Consider the following 19135-nt stretch of genomic DNA (forward strand, 5'->3'; position numbering starts at 1 on the left):
CTACCGTATGATCATGACCCAACAGTTGTCCCACTTAGTCTAATTACAATTTTTACATGCAAAAATCGATAGAAATGATTATTACTGTCATTTCAGTGTACAGTACAGAGACAACGAAATGCTATATTGCTATCTTAGCAATTTATTTGTTACAGGCAAGAAATATTAAAAAATTTAGTTGAGATGTAATCACTACAATTCATCATGAACTAAGTTGTAGTTGACACTCTATATTAATATCTAATTACAATATTTTGCCATGCACGTACCTATATACCTTTGTGCCATAATAGCGATCATTTTTTTCCATTCAAACACCTGTATTTTTTCTTCAAAATTGGTAAAATAACCTGAAGGATTTCCCATGAGTTCAAATCCTACAAAATACAAAGAAAGAAATTTCATTAATTAAATAATGTAATAATTAATGCAAACTATTAACTGCTTGATTAACATTAATCACAATACTAATTAACACTGATTTCACATTATAATTTCACATAATGACAAAATTTCTTGCTCTACTGATGGATTTTCAGATAATTTAAAAGTAAGGGACATACTCTAATGATAAGTAATGCCCCTGTCCCACTTAGGAAACCTGAATGGAAACCTGAACGGAAACCTCTGGAGACTTTGCGCCCCACCCAAGGTTTCCGTGCGGTTCCCGGAGGTTGCAGGTGGTTGCCGGAGGTTGCAGGTAGTGGAAGCAGGTAGGGAGACTGACAAAAACCTCCGGGAACCGCACGGAAACCTTGGGTGGGGCGCAAAGTCTCCAGAGGTTTCCGTTCAGGTTTCCTAAGTTGGACAGGGGCTTAAGACATATCAATTGAACAAGTGACTGTTATTTAAAAAAAAATAATCAAAAGCAAATTTAGTGAAGTAGGTTTAGAGTTAGAACCACAAAAACAGTTTGTACCAGGGAGTTCCTAGACATAAATTGGAAATCTGTGTTCACCAACCTGAATATTTATAGTAGGGCTTTGTTCGATCTATATACTCAAAATATTTTGTGATAATTTCATTTTCCATATTTTTAAATCTGGCTCTATGCGAGGACGAGCTTATGTATTGCCCAAATTATTTTTCTTTACTGGTAACTAAATGTTAAGTCTGAAATGTACCATTAATAAACTATCTATATTCAAGATTGTTGCACCAAGGACACTTTATAGATTAGCAGTAATTTGCCAGGGCGATCTTGCCATGGAGGAAATTGAACAAAGTACATGGAACAGAATTTGAAAGGAATCATTGAGCAATTTGTTGAGAAGATAAGCAGAAACCTTGAAGACATTGTTTAAAATATTTTGTTTCTGTTGAATTTTCTTTATTGTTATGACAAAGAGTTCCAAGAGGTACCATAAGAATTATACTCTAGTGTCTTTATTTATCTTTTGTTTGTGACTTACCTGGTGTTAGCTCATTTTGCCAGAGTCTGTGAATTAAACCATCCAAGCTTGTAAAAGTGTACTGAAGTTTGCCATTTATCTCTCTGCTCAGAAAGGAGACAAGAAAAAAAAATATGCACAGTAAATTACAAATCTACTTCATCCAAATTATTGCAAGTTGCAGCTTACTTCCAAGTTCTTTCAATTTTACATTTTTCTCTTGCACACATACACTTCCTAGAAAGTTAGCTCAGGATTTAGGATGACTTGCATACTTTCCGGCCTTATGGTTTCGGTGGTAACTGATGAGGCCAATGTAGGAACCACAAACTCATTCACAAATGGGGTAGGGGGTCCCTGATGGGACGAGTTTGTGGAATGGCGCATGCCTTCTGCCATTTACTTTGGGTGTATGCATCATTACCTGATGCATGGAACAAGGTAGTGGCAGACTGGGTCTAAAAATTTTGGTAGCCAGGAGACAAAGGGGGCCCACCACTTGCCATCACTTGCTACCACTTCATCAGGGGCCCACTTGCCATCGGGCAAGCTGACACCCTGGCCAGTCCGCCACTGCCTAATGCTAACCCAAATCCTCTTTCTCCACGTCGAATGATCGTAAACCAGATCCCCAGCACTTCAGTGAGGATGTTGCGTGTTTTCAAGGAGACCTTGAAGATGTTCTTAAAACTTGCCCTGTGTCCACCTGCAAATCTCGTCCCATGACAGAATTCAGAATAAAATGTCTACTTCAGGAGGACTGTCGACTGCCCAATGTAGCTGAAAGTGACTGTGCTCAGTCTTAGAGACTTTAGCCTGGACAGGCCCACTGATGTTGGTTCCCGTAAATTTAGACCATTTTGCAGAGACAGATTTGGTGGTATTTTTTTTAGTCCTTTGAGGTGCCTGATGTGGGTAGCTCAGGTCTCATGGAGGGCAGGGGTTACTGCAGCCCATTAGACCACTAGGTTTGAGGACTATATCTGCAAATGCTGAATGGGAGTGTGCAGGAGGCTGAGTAACTTACTGACAGCTATAAGGGGCACAGCTTCCTCATCTGCCCATCTGCAGTTCAAACACCCAAGACTTCACCCCATCGAGAAAAAAATAACAACACCTTAGCAGTACAATGCCAATAATCTGGAGCCTACATTTGGCCCATATCCTGTATGGGCCAAATGCAGGCTTCAGATTATTGGTGTTGTTTTAAGTTCTACCCAATGCGTACCAACAATATCACGAGGGGCATGGATAATGTAAATAGTCATGTTTTCAGAATGAGCCTGCTGTACTTTCAATTTAAAAAACTTTATTGGCATGATAAAATACATTGTTATATAGCCAAAGTATAAAACATGACACACATATTTAAAATGCATAAGTATAAATACAAGTATACAGTGCATGGATGGGTATGTCCCTGTACATAAACTGGCAATAGGCCTATAGCCCTTTATTGATTGCTACACGTTCTTGCAGCTGTAAGCAGTACAACAGAATAGAAAGTTTAGCAATTCAATATTAATTTCTTAGTGTCAGTTAATCTCAATTAGTGTGTGCGTGCATATGTGCATATTGGTCATTCACCGTCTCTCAGGTTATGGCATGCGGTTACGTATTGTGCACAAGATGTGCCGTATTTACAGTCTCAATACTGCATTGCAAATAAGTAAATATTGTAATTTTGATCACATTAACTAGAAGTGGACAGATTGGAATTAAACCAATTGGGTGCTGGTTTTGAATGGGTGAGGGCACATTCCTTGTAGCTTATGATATCATAAAGAGGATGAGTAAAGTGAAGTTCCCCAAGATGAAAATAGAACTCCAAACTTGACTGCACTGAATTTAAACTCAATCCAACTGCAGGGAAAAGTTTAAAAAAAGGGCCAAAAGATCTAACCCCTGTATTCCAGTTGTTTGACCTAGAATTAATAACCTTCTTCTTTGCAGTTTTATGCAGATCAGAGTTTATTGATCACAACCCTACACTGTCAATGAAATTTCTATTGGGTATCACACAGCCACATGTTTGCCGATGCAGCATGAGGTATAAATGGAGTCAATAGAATGGAGGTTGGTTTGTATGATGGTCTGGGTTGCATCCACATCGGAAGCTGGTGAGACATGCTGAACTTCCTAAAGAGGTAGAAGCATCGGTGTGCTTTCTTGGTCGTTGCTTCAATATGGGTGGTCCAGGAGAAACTGTTGGTGATATTGACTGCTGGGATTTTGACGTTTTCAACCATCCCTACTTTGGCACCGTCAATGCAGTCGTGGGTGTACAAGGAGTAAAGAAGGGGGCTGAGAACGCATTAATGCGCAACACCAGTGTTGAGGATTATTGTAGAGAATGATTTGTCCCCTATCCTCACTGAATTGTGGCTGTTGGTCAGGAAGTCGAGGATCCAGTTTTAGAGATGAGTGCTGACATCATGTCCCACGGGTTTGGCGATAAGCTTGGATGGTATCATGGTATTAAAGGCAGATCTCAAGTCTATGAATAGGAGTCTGATGTAAGTGTCTCTCTTATCCAGGTGTTTCAGGGATGAGTGTGGGGCTAAGGCAATTGCATTGTCCATAGACCTGTTGCGCTGTTTGCCATTTTATTCCAGACTTACCGCATTTGCCATTTTGTTTTGCATTGATGCTGTCTGTTTCATGCCATTTCTCATTTGTCACTGCTGCACCTACTACAGTTATTTTAGTTCCCCCTCACCTATGCCTCTACAGAGCTCTATCTATCCTGAACTCTGCTCCATTACTTTTTTTTATATTGTCAATTGTAAATACAATATTGTTATTTCTGGCTGAGACCTCATATCATTTATCAGTTTAAACTTTATACTTCATCATTTCCCATGGGACCTTGGTTGGCCAATTAAAGTGTTTTGCAGAAACTTACCTACTAAATACCTTGAACTTCTGAATCTGAGAGATATCATAGAAAGAATTAAATGATTTATTTTGCTGTAATCAGTAGGGCAAGACTATTGTACTTTCTGATAAGAACTCTATCTCAACATTATATCATTATACAACATTATTATATAAACGTCCTGATTACCTTTTACATACTGACCTTCTCCCGAGTAAGAAAAGATTAATTATTAATATCCATTCAACTTTGGAATATATAACATTTAACTTTGAAATACATAATTTGGAATAATGGTGATAGCAGTCTCACCAGCATTTCAGTTTCTAAAATGGCTACACTTGTGCAGAACTAAGTTCTGTATTGTTTGAGTTGCTAATGGTCCAATCGGATAGTTTCATGCTTACTGCCACTGAAACTTATTTTTTTATGCAAGCAAGAATGGACCTGACACATCTCATGAACTGCTGCAGTGATAGTTTCCATCCTACTCTCTCATCCTGGTCTTTAGTCAGATAATGGGAATACACTCCAATTGCAAAGCTATTTTGCTAATTTTATGGAATCATAGAGCACAGAAACAGGTTCTTATAGAAACATAGAAAATAGGTGCAGGAGGAGGCCATTCTGCCCTTTGAGCCAGCACCGCCATTCATTGTGATCATGGCTGATCGTCCCCTATCAATAACCCGTGCCTGCCTTCTCCCCATATCCCTTGACTCTACTAGCCCCTAGAGCTCTATCTAACTCTCTCTTAAATCCATCCAATGACTTGGTCTCCACTGCCCTCTGTGGCAGGGAATTCCATAAATTCACAACTCTCTGGGTGAAAAAGTTTTTTCTCACCTCAGTCTTAAATGACCTCCCCTTTATTCTAAGACTGTGGCCCCTGGTTCTGGACTCGCCCAACATTGGGAACATTTTTCCTGCATCTAGCTTGTCCAGTTCTTTTATCATTTTATATGTTCCTATAAGATTCCCCCTCATCCTTCTAAACTCCATTGAATACAAGCCTAGTCTTTTCACTCTTTCCTCATATGACAGTCCCGCCATCCCAGGGATCAATCTTTTCAGCCCAATTCATCCATGCCAAACAAGATGCCCCATCCAAGCTTGTCCCATTTGCCTGTATTTGACCTATATCCCTCTAAAAAGCTCCTATCAATGCACCTGTCTAAATGTCCTATAAATGTGCTTTGGCACCTGCCTCCCCTGGCAGTTCATTCCATGTACATCATCATCTGATGCCATTCTTCCCATAGCAGGTATACAAAAGCTCAACAGAATAAGCCAAATGTTGCCTCACCAACATCTTGTACAACAGTTGTATCAGTTATACATTTTGAGAGTGACTTGACGGAGACCATCATGTACCTCACTCAAAATTAAGATTAAGTAAACTAAGTCAGGGTAGAAAATGTTATGAATTCTAAGATAATTGTGTTTGTCCACTTAAGTACATTTGGAATTACATCATGGTCTTGGGAAATCATAATGGCATTTCATGGAGTTAGTGTTATGGTCAAAGAGGTGCTGAAGCTACCATCGTGCATGAAGCTAGACAAACCTCCAGTGCCTGATCATATATATCCAGAGGACATTGTGGAAACCAGATAGGAAATTGGTGGAGCCCTGGTTGAAATTTACGAGTCATCTGTAAATACAGGAGGCGCCGGAAGACTCGAGAGTGGCAAATGTTGTGGCTCTACTCAAGAAGGGCTGCAGGGAAAATGCTGGGAACTATAGGTCAGTGAGCTTAACATCTGTAGTTGGAAAGTTACTAGAGGGTTTTCTGAGGGATAGGATATACAGGCATTTGGACGGACAACGGCTGATTAGGGATAGTCAGCATGGTTTTGTATGTGGGAGGTCGGTCTCACAAATCTGATTGAGATTTTTGAAGACGTGGATTTTTGAAGACTGGATTTCAGTAATGCAACAACAAGGTTCCTCATGGTAGGCTGCTCTGGAAGGTTAGATTGCATGGGATCCAAGAATAGCTGAATGGATAGAACATTTACTTCATGGTAGGAAGCAAAGGGTGATGGTGGAAGCTCTTAGGGCTAAAGGAATCAAGGGATATGGGGGGAAAAGCAGGAATAGGGTACTGATTTTAGATGATCAGCCATGATCATATTGAATGGTGGTGCTGGCTCGAGGGACAAATGGCCTATTCCTGCACCTATTTTTTCTATGTTTCTATTTTTTCTAAGGTTGCTTTCAGACTGAAGGCCTGTGACTAGTGGTGTGCCTCAGGGTTCAGTGCTGGGCCCGTTACTGTTTGTCATCCACATCAATGATTTGGATGAGAACATACACTGCAAGATTACAAGTTTGCTGATGATACAAAAGTGGGTGGTTTTGCACGTAGTGAAGTTAGTTGTGAAAAATTGCAGCAGGATCTTGATCAATCGGCCTAGTGGACTGGGGAATGGTTGATGGAATTTAATGCAGAAAAATGTGTGATGTTGCATTTTGGGAAGTCTAACATGGGCAGGACCTACACAGTAAATGGTAGGGCTTTGGGTAGTGTTGTAGAGCACAGGGATCTGGGAGTGCACGTGCATAGCTCTCTGAAGGTGGAGTTGCAGGTAGGTTGGGTGGTCAAAAAGGCTTTTGGCACATTGGCCTTCATCAGCCAGAGTATTGAGTATAGAAGTTGGGAGGTCATGTTGCAGTTGTATAAGACGTTCTTGAGACCGCATTTAGAATATTGTGTTCAGTTCTGGGCACCATGTTATAAGAAAGATGGTGTCAAGCTGGAAAGGGTACAGAGAAGATTTACGAGGACGTTGCCAGGACTAGAGGGTCTGAGCTATAGGGAGAGGTTGTGTAGGCTGGGACTATTCCTTGGAGTGCAGGAGGATAGAGGTGTATAAGATCATGGGAGGAATAGATAGGGTAGATGCACACAGTCTCTTGCCCAGAGTGGTTGAATTAAGGACACGAGGATATAGGTTTAAGGTAAAGGGGAAAAGAGTTCAAAGGAATCTGAGGGGTAACTTTATCACATCAAGGGTGGTGGATGTATGGAACAAGCTGCCAGAGAGGATAGTTGAGGGACGGACTATGCCAACATTTAGGAAGCAGTTAGCATGAATAGGACTGGTTTGGAGGGATATGGACCAAATGCTGGCAGGTGAGACTAGTGTAGCTGGGACATGTTGGCCGGTGTGGGTAAGTTGGGCCAAAGGGCTTGTTTCCGCACTGTATCACTCTATGACTGACACCATTATGTGAATTAAGTAATAGTAAAAAACTGGAGCTTAATTTGCATCTTTTGAATGATATTACTATTGAATTAGAATTATTATTGAGTTAGAAATGTATCTGAACATTTGTTATATAATTTCTTATGGTTCAAACAAATCTAATAGTAAGGACTGATTTACTTGCAATGGAAATGGAAATGGAAGAGGCAGATAAGCCAACTGTGTTATAGGAAAGACAGACAAATTACCGGTAAACGCAAAATGCTGGAGTAACTCAGCGGGACAGGCAGCATCTCTGGAGAGAAGGAATGGGTGACGTTTCGGGTCGAGACCATTCTTAAGTCTGAAGAGCTTTATTTGTACGCTATCCTGTCTTGGTTCTTGGTCTCTTGGTCCTCCAAAATATTCCAAATGGAATTTAAACTGGAGGTGGTGAAGGGAGGGCTTAAGCCAGAAAGGGTTATTGGGAAGAAAGAGCTACCTTAAATTTAGTTGCATCTGGTTGGGTAACTATAGTTGGGTGGAGATTATTCCATGCTTTAATTGTGCGGGGGAAGAACGAATTGCTGTACACATCTGTCTTGGTAGCTGGAATCACAAATTGGATCGAATGCCCTCTTCTGCTCCTAATTGGTTTGGGTTTGGTGTAGGTCTAGTAATCTATGTCGAGCTGACCATTTAACATTTTGTAAAAACAGGTCAAAGGGTGAGCTTCACGTCTGTCTTGGAGAAGGTTCCACCCCAGAGAATTCAGAAGTTTGGTAACACTCGCTTCTCTCTCATAGGTGTTAGTAACAAATCGAGCTGCCTGTCTTTGGACACGTTCGATGGAAGAAATATTTTTATTTGTGTATGGTGTGTCAAATCACACTATACATGAGTATAAATCAAGCTATACACAAGTACGGCAGGTGGTACGAAGCAAAATAGCAGAGTACAGAACGCAGAGTATAGTTCACTAGTCCATTAACAGTGGGGTAGAAGCATCCAATTCCTACATCTGGTAGTATGTGCTTTTATATCTTCATCCCAATGGGAGAGGGAAGAAGTGCGAATGAGTGGAAATTAAATGGTCCTTAATTATGTTGGCTATTGTCCCAATGCTGCGTGGCATAAAGTCGATGGAGATGAAGCAGTTTCTAATGTTTGCTACATCAAGTAGCTTGTGTGGAAGCTCATGATGAAACTTTCAGAGACAATTTGTTTTGCTGAAAGAACATGGTATTTAATGGAACATTATTCACCACAGAATGATAAAGAACAGAAAAGCTGACCCCAACCTGGTGAAATCAATGCATTCTACGCCCATTTTGAACAGGTCAGTGGTAGATTGTCACCCGCCAGTGGTAGATTGTCCAGTCTTGATTGCGCTTGTAGCAATGGCTGCTGTGGCTGACGTAAGATCGGCCTTTCTGAGAGTGAATCCGTGGAAAGCAAATAATGGATCCCTTGCCACAACTTTGGACCTGTGCAGATCAGCTGGCAGATGTTATTCACAGACATCTTTAACCTCTCACTGCCCCGTGCTAAAGTAAGGCCAAAACATTTGTAAATTTATCAGGCCAAATGTGCTGAATGGATAGATTGCCTTGGCTTTCTCTTGAGATCCCCACTATCGAAGAAGCCAGTATTCGACCAATGTGGTTTAAACCACATCAAATGCAATGGGGCAAGACAGGATGCTGCAAGAAGTAAAGTAGAAGGTAGTCAAAAGTGCTGGAGAAACTCAGCGGGTGCAGCAGCATCTATGGAGCGAAGGAAATAGGCAACGTTTTGGGCCGAAACCCTTCTTCAGACAGAAGTAAAGAAGACTTGTGTTGAAACACCGCCTGCATCCCTAGCCAAACTATTCCAGTAGCATTGCAACACCGGGCATGTTCCCAATCATGCGGAAATTTCCAGGTATGCCCACACGATCTAGAGCATAAATAATGCAGTTCAAGCACCCAAGTAGTTCATTCAATCATCAGAAAAGTGATAGAGGTGTTATTGATGGTTCTATCAAGTAGCACCGTTATAATCGCTCAATTATGCACAGTTTGCACGACCTATGAACCAGAGCTCATCAAACAGGGGGGAAAAAAGCTGATTTGCAGAGATGAGGTGAGTCCGATTGTCCTTGACGTCATGAAAGCACTTGAGCCACAACCACTGTAAACATTCCCTCCCTTCACAAACCATGCACTCTGGCCACAATTACTTGCTAGTCTATTCCCACAGCACATCCCAAACCTGCAGACTCTACCACGAAGCAAGATAAGGGATCTGGCACAACTGCAGGTTCCCATTAATGTGCCTGTCCCACATAGGCGATTTTTCAGACTACTGCCGGCGACTGTCAGAGTGAAACACACACACATACATCGCTTCCTTCATCAGCCCGTTATGCAGGCAGGGGACAGGGCATGCGGGGGGAGCACTGTTTGAGTGAAATTCACACGGTCAAAGCCAATGTGATACAGCCACACACCGTGATGAACAGGAAGGTTGGCGCTGAAATTAAGACGACTAAAGCACAGTGTATCGTAAGTCCTTCAAAAGAGGGGGGAGAGGGGGGAGAAGGAGGGAGAAGGAGTGGAGACAACTTTTAAGAAGCCTATGACGGCTGTGAAGCTCGGCAGACATTCAACATTACCGGCCGGTTATCCCTGGTTCTGAAAACTACTGATTACGTTTTTTTCCCCAATGAGCCAATGAAATTCACCGGTCAGCACCGGCTACAACCTACGAGAACCTTCGACCTCCTGGCAACCCACTAGGACCTCCTTGCGACCCACCTAAGGCACGAGAATTCTCGCTACTCTCCATGGCGGCTTCATTCTGCTCGCCGCTAATTTTTCAACATGTTGAAAAAATCACGGCAACCATAATGAGGCCGCGACTAGTTCCCAGAATGCGGGAACTCCTCACGACCATGAAGGCGACTCCCCGGCAACCACCCACAAACATGTGGCGACCATGTGGCGACTGCATTGTCCCCTACAGTCGTCTAAAAAGTCGCCTAAGTGGGACAGGCCCATAACTCTCTATCAATTCGAACTTGAAAATGTATCATTGTGTCTTTATCACTAAGTCAAAGTGATTCTTTCCCCCTATCAGACTGAAGAAGGGTTTCGGCCTGAAACGTTGCCTATCTCCTTCGCTCCGTAGATGCTGCTGCACCCGCTGAGTTTCTCCAGCATTTTTGTGTACCTTCGATTTTCCAGCATCTGCAGTTCTTTCTTAAACACTGGTCGTGTGCAGTTCCTTCTTAAACACTGGTTCTTTCCACATCCAGCAATGCTTCAGAAAGAAATTCAAAGAGCTCATTCAATTTGTCAAGTGCACCAGTTTCCTTGATGGAGAGATCACACTACACTCCTCTCCTGAATGACTTGGATGAGTATTGCAAAGGTTCAAAAATATTTCCTCCTATGGCCTCGGGGACAATTATGGATGAACAAATGCTGGCTTTGCAGTGGTGTCTACATCCTGAAGATTAATAAACAAAGAATTGGGGTAAATGGGGTGCTTTAAGTGGTGGTATAATTTCAGCAGGATCTTGATCAGTTGGGCAAGTGGGCTGAAGAATGACTAATGGAGTTTACTGAGATAAGAGTGAGGTGTTGCATTGCATTGCATTGGGTAGGACCTTCACTATGAATGGTAAGTGCCCTGGGCAGTGTGTTGTACAGCAGACGTATCTAGGAGTTCAAATACACAGTACTATAAACGTGGCATCATAGGTGGTTAAAACGGCTTTTGTGACATTGGCTTTCATCAGTCAGAGTATTGAGTATAAGGTTGGGGTGATATGTTACAATTGTACAACATGTGGCTGGCATGGTGGCGCAACGGAAGAGTTGCTGCTTTACAGCGCCACAGACCCGGGTTCCATCCTGACCACGGGTACTTATCTGTATATCTCCCCGTGAACTCCGTGGACTTTCTCCGGGATCTCTGGTTTCATCCCACATTCCAAAGGCGTACAGGTTTGTAGGTTAATTGGCTTGGTATAATTGCAGATTGTCCCTAGTGTGTGTATAGGATAGCATTAGTGTGTGCGGGGATTGCTGGTCGGCGCAGATTCGGTGGGCCGAAGGGCCTGTCTCCACGCTGTATCTCTAAACTAAACTAAATTAAACATAGGTGAGGCCACATTTGTAGTATTATGTTCAGTTTTGGTCACCAAGCTGAATGGCATTAAGCTGGAAAGAGTGCAGAGAAGATTTATGAGGATGTTGCCAGGCAAATAGGATTAGCATAGATGGGGCATCTTGGACAAGTTGGGCCAAAGACCCTATTTTGTGCTCTGTGACTCCATGAAGCAAGTAGAAATGTTTTCTGACATTCATAGAAAAAAAACATTTTATAACAAAAGTTCTTCTTTCCCATCCAGATTTGGATACGATGGCAACAAATGTAAATTAAAAAGGGCCTGTTCCATTTATGCGATTTTTTTCGGCGACTTGCCGGCACCCGTCATCGTGAGGTGACGCCTGTATGGTCGTGAGTAGTCGCCCAAAGAGTCGTACCTTTTTCTGGGCGCCGCTGGATTTTCAACACTTCGAAATTTCTCGGCGACCTGCTGCGACTATGACGGGTGTCGGCAAGTCACCGAAAAAAATGCGTAAGTGGGACAGGCACTTAAGGATCACAACTGCAATACATTTGAGAAATGCTGAATAACCAATTTGTGAAGCCGCTGCAAGTTAATGTAGTTAATCTTTGAAAATCATGACTAAAATCTATTCATGCACTTCAACTCCTTGGGAGGTCATCGAGAGCACATATTTTTAGGAAACCTCTCACACTAATAAATATTCAATGTTTTACTGTTTGGTAGTTAAATTAAAATCCATCACTTATTTATACCGAGAAGAAAATCTGATAAATGATCACACTAAGGATGATCTATAAATATTACGGAACTGTTAAAGCTCTGCACATAGTGAGGAAAGCCAAAAATGCTTTATAGTCTCTTCAAATTTGTTTAATCCACCAAAAGCAAAGCAAGACAATCTGTGCCACAATCTACTATTTGTGGGGGTAAGAATTATTTTATATTACCTCAGGTTCTTTTCAGCGATGAGAGGAACAATTAGAGGAAGTTAAATTACAGAAAAATCATTAAAGCAGAGACTCTGCAGAAGAACTTGGGCAGGTTGGGAGAGTGGACAGATAAGTGGCAGATGGAATATAGTGTAGCAAAGTGTGGTGTCATGCATTTTGGTTGCAGGAATAAAGGCATGGACTATTTTCTAAATGGGGAAAGAATCCAGAAATCGGAGGTGCAAAGGGACTTGGGAGTGCTGGTGCAGGATTCCCAAAATGTTAATCTGCAAGTCAAATCAGTAGTAAAGAAAGCAAACTCAATGATAGCATTTATTTCAAGAGGGCTTGTATACAAAAACAGGGATGTAATGTTGAGGCCCTACAGAATAGTGAAGGGCTTGGATAGAGTGGATGTGGAGAGGATGTTTCCACTAGTGGGAGAGTCTAGGACTAGACGTCATAGCCTCAGAATTAAATGACATTCTTTTAGGAAGGAGATGAGGAGAAATTTCAGAGGTGGTGAATCTGTGGAATTCTTTGCCACAGAAGGCTGTCAGTGGATATTTTTAAGACAGAGATAGATAGATTTATTAGTACAGGAGTCTGAGGTTATGGTGAGAAGGCAGGAGAGTGAAGTTAGGAGGGAGAACTGGATCAGCCATGATTGCATGGCGAAGACGACTTGATGGGCCGAATGGCTTAATTCTACTCCTATCCCTTTTGAACTAATTACCTTATGAGGAAGTATTATAGAAATTGTTAGGAGGTCATACTAAAAAGCAAAAACAGTCAAGCTAATATGGTCATACAATCAGGATGAAAACAAAAATATATTATTCCAAGTACTGGAGAAACAGCTGACCATAAAATGAAGGGCCAAGCAATGAAGGACTTCTTGAAAACTCTCATTAACCAAGGAACACAGAAGCGAATTAAAACTAGATTGAGTGAAACACAGCTGTCAACTCTGTATACTGATGGCACCACAGATTCCATAATGCAGAGATCTTCAAGCCATGTTCTTTTTTTATATTTCAAACTATGTATCAATTATCAGAATGGACATATGAACATGTAACTTAATTTTAAAGAAACAAGATTGATACAGTTTTAGACAGGGATCAATTACACAGATTATCCTGAATGAATTTACATTTAAAGTTGAGACAAAAGAGGAAATATTCAGATGTTAACATCTTGGTTAAAAAAATAGATTGAATCAAGTCAAGTCAAGTTTATTTGTCACATACACATACGAGATGTGCAGTGAAATGAAAGTGGCAGTGAAATGAAAGTGGCAATGAAAGTTCAACACAGTAGGAGTGAGGTAAAGATTCTAATAACTTCAGATTATCAAGAGATATGTCAAGACAGTTATTGGCAGAGCAGTTTATGGAGGAGCACAGGAAATCTTGGTTATTCTAGTGACCTAGGTAAGAAGAGTGCAGGACTGGAGAAGGAAATGCTGATAGGAAGGGGTAGCTATGGAGAGAAGTCAACAATCTTGTTTCACTTCGGTAAATTGCATCTGTGCAGTCTCTAATATCTTGGCACTTTTTTGCCAGTATATTTTGCTCTGAAGAATATATACTAATACAGTTGATGCCTAGAATGCGATTTTACAACTTCCTTGCTTTGCTGTACGATTTTTCTATTTATAAAAGCTGGGGAACGTGTATGTGGTTTTTTGACTAACAGCGTTGTCAGTGTTTTGTCAGATTTATGCATTTATGAATGGGAAGATCCCAGTTCCTTCTAATCTTGCATCTCTTTAAAAACTGCACCAGTTAGCTACAGTCCTTTCCCTCATCTCTATCCGCCTTCAAGAAGTCACTTGAGACTTAATAATAATCGACCAGGTATCTGTCCACTTTTCTATTTAGTAGAAATCCTTTTGAAATCTGCTACTATTCACAAAGCCACTTCCTATTTGATGAAGGGTCCCTATCCATGTTATGTAAGGATGCTGCCTGGCCCACTGAATTACTCCTATATTTTGTGTTTGTCCTTGGTAAAGCAGCACTTGCAATTCCCTATTTCTACTTTTTTTGCTTGTTTTCTGCATCAGTAACTTTTACGATTATACCTTTGAACCTCATTCAAAATATTAAATATACACTAAACAAGCTGTGTTCCTAATACCAGGGCTGCCAACTCTCACGCTTTGAGCGTGAGACTCACGCCCTCAAGCAAACTCTCACGCCCTCACGCTGATCAGAAATTTCTCACGCTCTGTGGTGAGAAATTCTGTGATCAACGAAAATGTCAAAACTCGGATAAACTGCATGGTCCGCGGGTGTTGGAGAGCCGGGGCTGAGGGAGGGATGGGAGCAGAACCAGCGGCGGGAACAGATGCGGGGAGCCGGGACTGGTGAGTGTTTGCCGAGCAGTCGAGTGTTTGCGGGACTGACAAATCACTCGCTCCAGCTCCGGCCTGTCGTATAGTGAAGTCCCGGGCCGTCGGAGGCGTCGGAAGCGTCACGCCGCTGCAGCTAGAGTCTCTGTGCCGAAGGGACAGACTCTCAAAGAGAGGTGGAGAGAAAGAGAGGGGAAGGAGACAGAGAGACAGTGGGGAGAGAGAGAGAGGGGAAGAGAGGACAGAGAGGGGGGAGAGAGAGAGGAGGAGACAGAAGAGAGAGGGAAGGGGAGAGAGTGAGGGGGGAGACAGGGGAGAGAGAGGGGGGAGAGGAGAGACAGAGAGGGAGAGAGGAGAGAGAGAGAGAGGGGGAAGAGAGGGGGAGGGGAGAGATAGAGGGGGAGAGAGAGGGGGGTTGAGAGGAGAGAGAGCGGAAGAGAGGGGGGGAGAGAGAGAGAGTCTCTGTGCCGAATTCGCCCAGGTGACCAGCATGGATCAGGCTGCGGCTCGGTGCATCCTGGAGGACAACCAGTGGCTGCTGGAAGTAAGTACCAAGCACTGGGTAGAAACGGTGGAAGACAGTGGGCTTCAAATGGGGGTGGTTGGTGAAAGCATCCTGCTTGCCTGCTAGATTTTCACTTACTGTAACTGCAGGAAAAATGTTCCCGATGTTGGGGGCGTTCAGAACCATGGGTCACAGTTTAAAAATAATGGGGGGGGGGGCAGTGAGGACTGAGATGAGGACAAACTTTCTTCACACAGATAGTTGTGAACCTGTGGAATTCTCTGCCACAGTAGGCAGTGCAGGCCAATTCACTGGATGTTTTCAAGAGAGAGTTACATTTAGTTCTTGGGGCTAACGACATCAAGGAATATGGGGAAAAAACAGGAAAGAGGTACTGATTTTAGATGAATAGCCATGATCATGTTGAATGGCAGTGCTGGCTCGAAGGGCCGATGGCCTATTCCTGCACCTATTTTCTATGTTTCTATGCTTGAATATATGGCAATAAAACTCGATCACTTGATTTTGAAGCATTCACGCATGGTGGAGGTATAATGTAGTCATAGAGTGATACAGTGTGAAAACAGGCCCTTCGGTATAACTTGCCCACACCCGCCAACATGTCCCAGCTACGCTACCTGCTTTTGGTCCATACCTCCAAACCTGTCCTATCCATGTATCAGTCTAACTTTTTCTTAAATGTAGGGATGGTCCCTGCCTCAACTACCTCCTCTGGCAGCTTGTTCCATACACCCAGCACCCTTGGTGTGGATAAAGTTACCCCTTAAAAAGTTACCTCTTAAAAATACTTCATACAAAAAACATTGAAATCATACTTCTACAGTGCACTAAAACATTGATTTTAATACATCAAATTTCTAAAAGTTCCTACCCTGGGAGGGGACACACCCCCTTCTTCTCCACTTGGTTGCTCCACTCCCTCAACGGGTACCCCCAAGGCCAGTGATCAGTAATCGCACAGCCTCCCCCCTTTCAAAAACAGTCCAATCCAATTTAAAGCATATATATTGCATTCAAGTGTAAGTTAAAAGACTCGCTACAGTTTGCACCATATTGCACAATTTCAAGCTGAAAAATGCAAATGTTCCCACCCCACCCCCATCCCGCCCCCGGATGGCAGGCGACAAATCACGTGTCCACATGGATCCCGCCCCTTCGAGGACACCACCCGGAGCATTAGCCAAAGATCATAGCGCGGAGCAAGATACTCCACTATGCAGTATATGCACAATGACCAATGCACAATATGCAGGATCAACAATGCCAACCATTTGCATGGTTTGCATAACTGAAGGTGCTGGGTACAAAGGCAAAGAGCTTGTGTTGAACTTTGTTAAAATATTGGTTTCATTAAGGCTGGGATATCGGGAACTGCACTGTGCAGCGCGAAAGCATGGCAGAGAGCGCAGACAAGATTTACTAGTACAATGTAGGAAGGAACTGCAGATGCTGGTTTACATCGAAGGTAGATGCAAATTGCTGGAGTAATTCAGCGGGACAGGCAGCATCTCTGGAGAGATGAAATGAGTGACATTTCGAATCGAGTCCCTTCTTCGGTTTTATAGGCATGAACAATGGCAGTAAATTGACTACTCTTACAGAAAGCATATGGACAGCAGACACTCCACCTCTCCCATCCCCCCCATCAGTCCAAACCAGTTATATAATTTCATACAATGCCTCCACGGGATCTATATTCCAGAGATACAAAGAATACTTGTGAATAGACACAAATTGATGGAGTGACTCAGTGGGTCAAGCAGCGACTCTGGAGAGAAGTAATGGGTGACGTCTCCGGTCGAGAACCTTCTTCAGACTGAACTGAAGTCTCGTCGGTGAGAGTACTTGTGATTATCTGAAGGTACACAAAAAAGCTGGAGAAACTCAGTGGATGCAGCAGCATCTATGGAGCGAAGGAAATAGGCAACGTTTCGGGCCGAACCCCTTCGGCGTCTCGGCCCAAAACGTTGCCTATTTCCTTCGCTCCATAGATGCTGCTGCACCCGCTGAGTTTCTCCAGCTTTTTTGTGTACCTTCGATTTTCCAGCATCTGCAGTTCCTTCTTAAACACTGTGATTATCTGAAGAAGGGTCTCCACCCGAAACATCACCCGTTCCTTCTCTCCAGATATGCTGCCTGTCCCACTGAGTTACTCCAGCATTTTGTGTCTATCTTTGGTGTAAACCAGCATCTGCAGTACCTTCCCACACAAGAGTCTTGTGACTTGTAGCTGAATGTCTAGGTACAAATTACTGTCCGAATACACAATCGGGTGCTCCAGGACCGTTTCTTCAGGAGACCTGTTTATTTCATGTATATGAATAGTGGATGTATATCGGCAGTACATTTCATATGATTAATTATTGAAGTCAGTTACTGGCTAGTGTTGCATCGAGTTTTGAGTCTATTTCGTAATAATGAGTTCAAACAAGTAACGTCCAGTTTACAAAATAATGTGGAGATTTATACATCAACAGGTCAGAAAGAGTGGGCGTATATTCATTATTTCTTAAAGTGGCTTTCGTTGAAGATAAATGAGTTGTTCGTTGCTTGCGGGTTGTCTCAAGTTTTTAATGTGGATTTGTATCAAGTGGCATCGTTTCAGGTTTCATATTTGGAATTTATTTTGGAGCTGGGTTCAGCTGGGAGTCCATGGAAGTTGGAAGAATTCTGCTCACTGGGAATAAAGACCCGAGGCAGAGCAGCGTGGACACTTCCCGTCTCTCGGGCATGCACGCTGGCACTAACTCACGCAGATTCACACTTACTCACACACGCGGACGTACGCAGGTGTGATCGGGTTTGATGCACGGGCAACGCATAATGCTGAAGGTCTCGACAAGAAACGTCACCCATGGCTTCTCTTCAGAGATGCTGCCTGTCCCGCAGAGTTCCTCCAGCTATCTTCAAGTTCAGAGTTAAATAAAAAACACAGAGAGTGCTGGAGGAACTCAGCGGGCTAGGCGGTATCTGTGGAGGGAATGGTTCTGGGGCGCGCGCGTTGAGCAGCAGGCACCGCAGCCGCTGCAACCACACTTCTAGATGCGGGAAAAAAAATTACGATCGCGGGCCGGATGAATGTAAAAAAAAAAATGTATACGACCGAGGACCGGATGAATGCGGGAAAAGAAATCCGCCTGCAGGCCGGATGATTTCTGGTTACGGGCCGCATTCGGCCCGAGGGCCGTAGGTTGCCGACCCCTGCATTAAATGTTGTAAAGACTGAAGTAATTTGCCTAGATGGGGTAAAGCAGGGGTTGGCAACCCATAACCCGAAATCATCCGGCCCGCAGCGCCGAGCACCGACTGAGTGCGGCCGAGCGCCGAGCTCTGGCTGTACCGCATCCTGTGCAAAGCTGCTGGCACGGCCATGCACCTTCTGTGAACACGTGATTTGATCCCTGCCACCCGGGGTGGGATGGGTGTGGGATCCATGTGTACACGTGATTGATGTGGCCCGCCAACCGCTCACAGACATGCATCCTGGCCCCTATGCAGAACAAGGTTGCCGATCCCTGGGGTAAAAGATCACTGTTAAACAGAAGCACCAAACCTGTACCCTGACGTTAACCTGAACTTATGTTTTTGCATGCTGGTTGGATGTGGTATTTGCTTGTAATTTCCCTTGGAAATGTATAGTTTGCAATAATTAATTGTTCAGTATTGCACAAACGTGCTACTTGGAAAATTTCGCAGTTCTCTGTTGAAGTGTAAACAAGGAAGCCTGTGCAGTAGAAT

The 19135-nt window shown here is 43.1% G+C and overlaps 2 protein-coding genes across 3 annotated transcripts in view; one reads left to right on the forward strand and one right to left on the reverse strand.

The window, feature by feature from the left end:
* Positions 1-19135, reverse strand: part of idua (alpha-L-iduronidase) — a 137570-nt gene that overhangs the window by 61338 nt on the left and 57097 nt on the right. For both annotated transcript variants that reach the window (XM_055647006.1, XM_055647012.1), the window contains exons 3-4: positions 1413-1495; positions 270-377 (exon numbers count right to left, since the gene is read on the reverse strand). In XM_055647006.1, the coding sequence (XP_055502981.1) occupies positions 270-377; positions 1413-1495 (191 nt within the window). The remainder of the gene's footprint in view (positions 1-269; positions 378-1412; positions 1496-19135) is intronic.
* slc26a1 (solute carrier family 26 member 1) overlaps positions 11054-19135 on the forward strand; it is a 44812-nt gene continuing 36730 nt past the window's right edge. Inside the window, exon 1 of the mRNA XM_055646986.1 lies at positions 11054-12509. The gene's annotated coding sequence lies outside the window, so the exon portion shown is untranslated. The remainder of the gene's footprint in view (positions 12510-19135) is intronic.

This window comes from Leucoraja erinacea, chromosome 1 (genome assembly GCF_028641065.1).
Source record: "Leucoraja erinacea ecotype New England chromosome 1, Leri_hhj_1, whole genome shotgun sequence".
In the NCBI taxonomy this organism is placed as follows: domain Eukaryota; kingdom Metazoa; phylum Chordata; class Chondrichthyes; order Rajiformes; family Rajidae; genus Leucoraja; species Leucoraja erinaceus.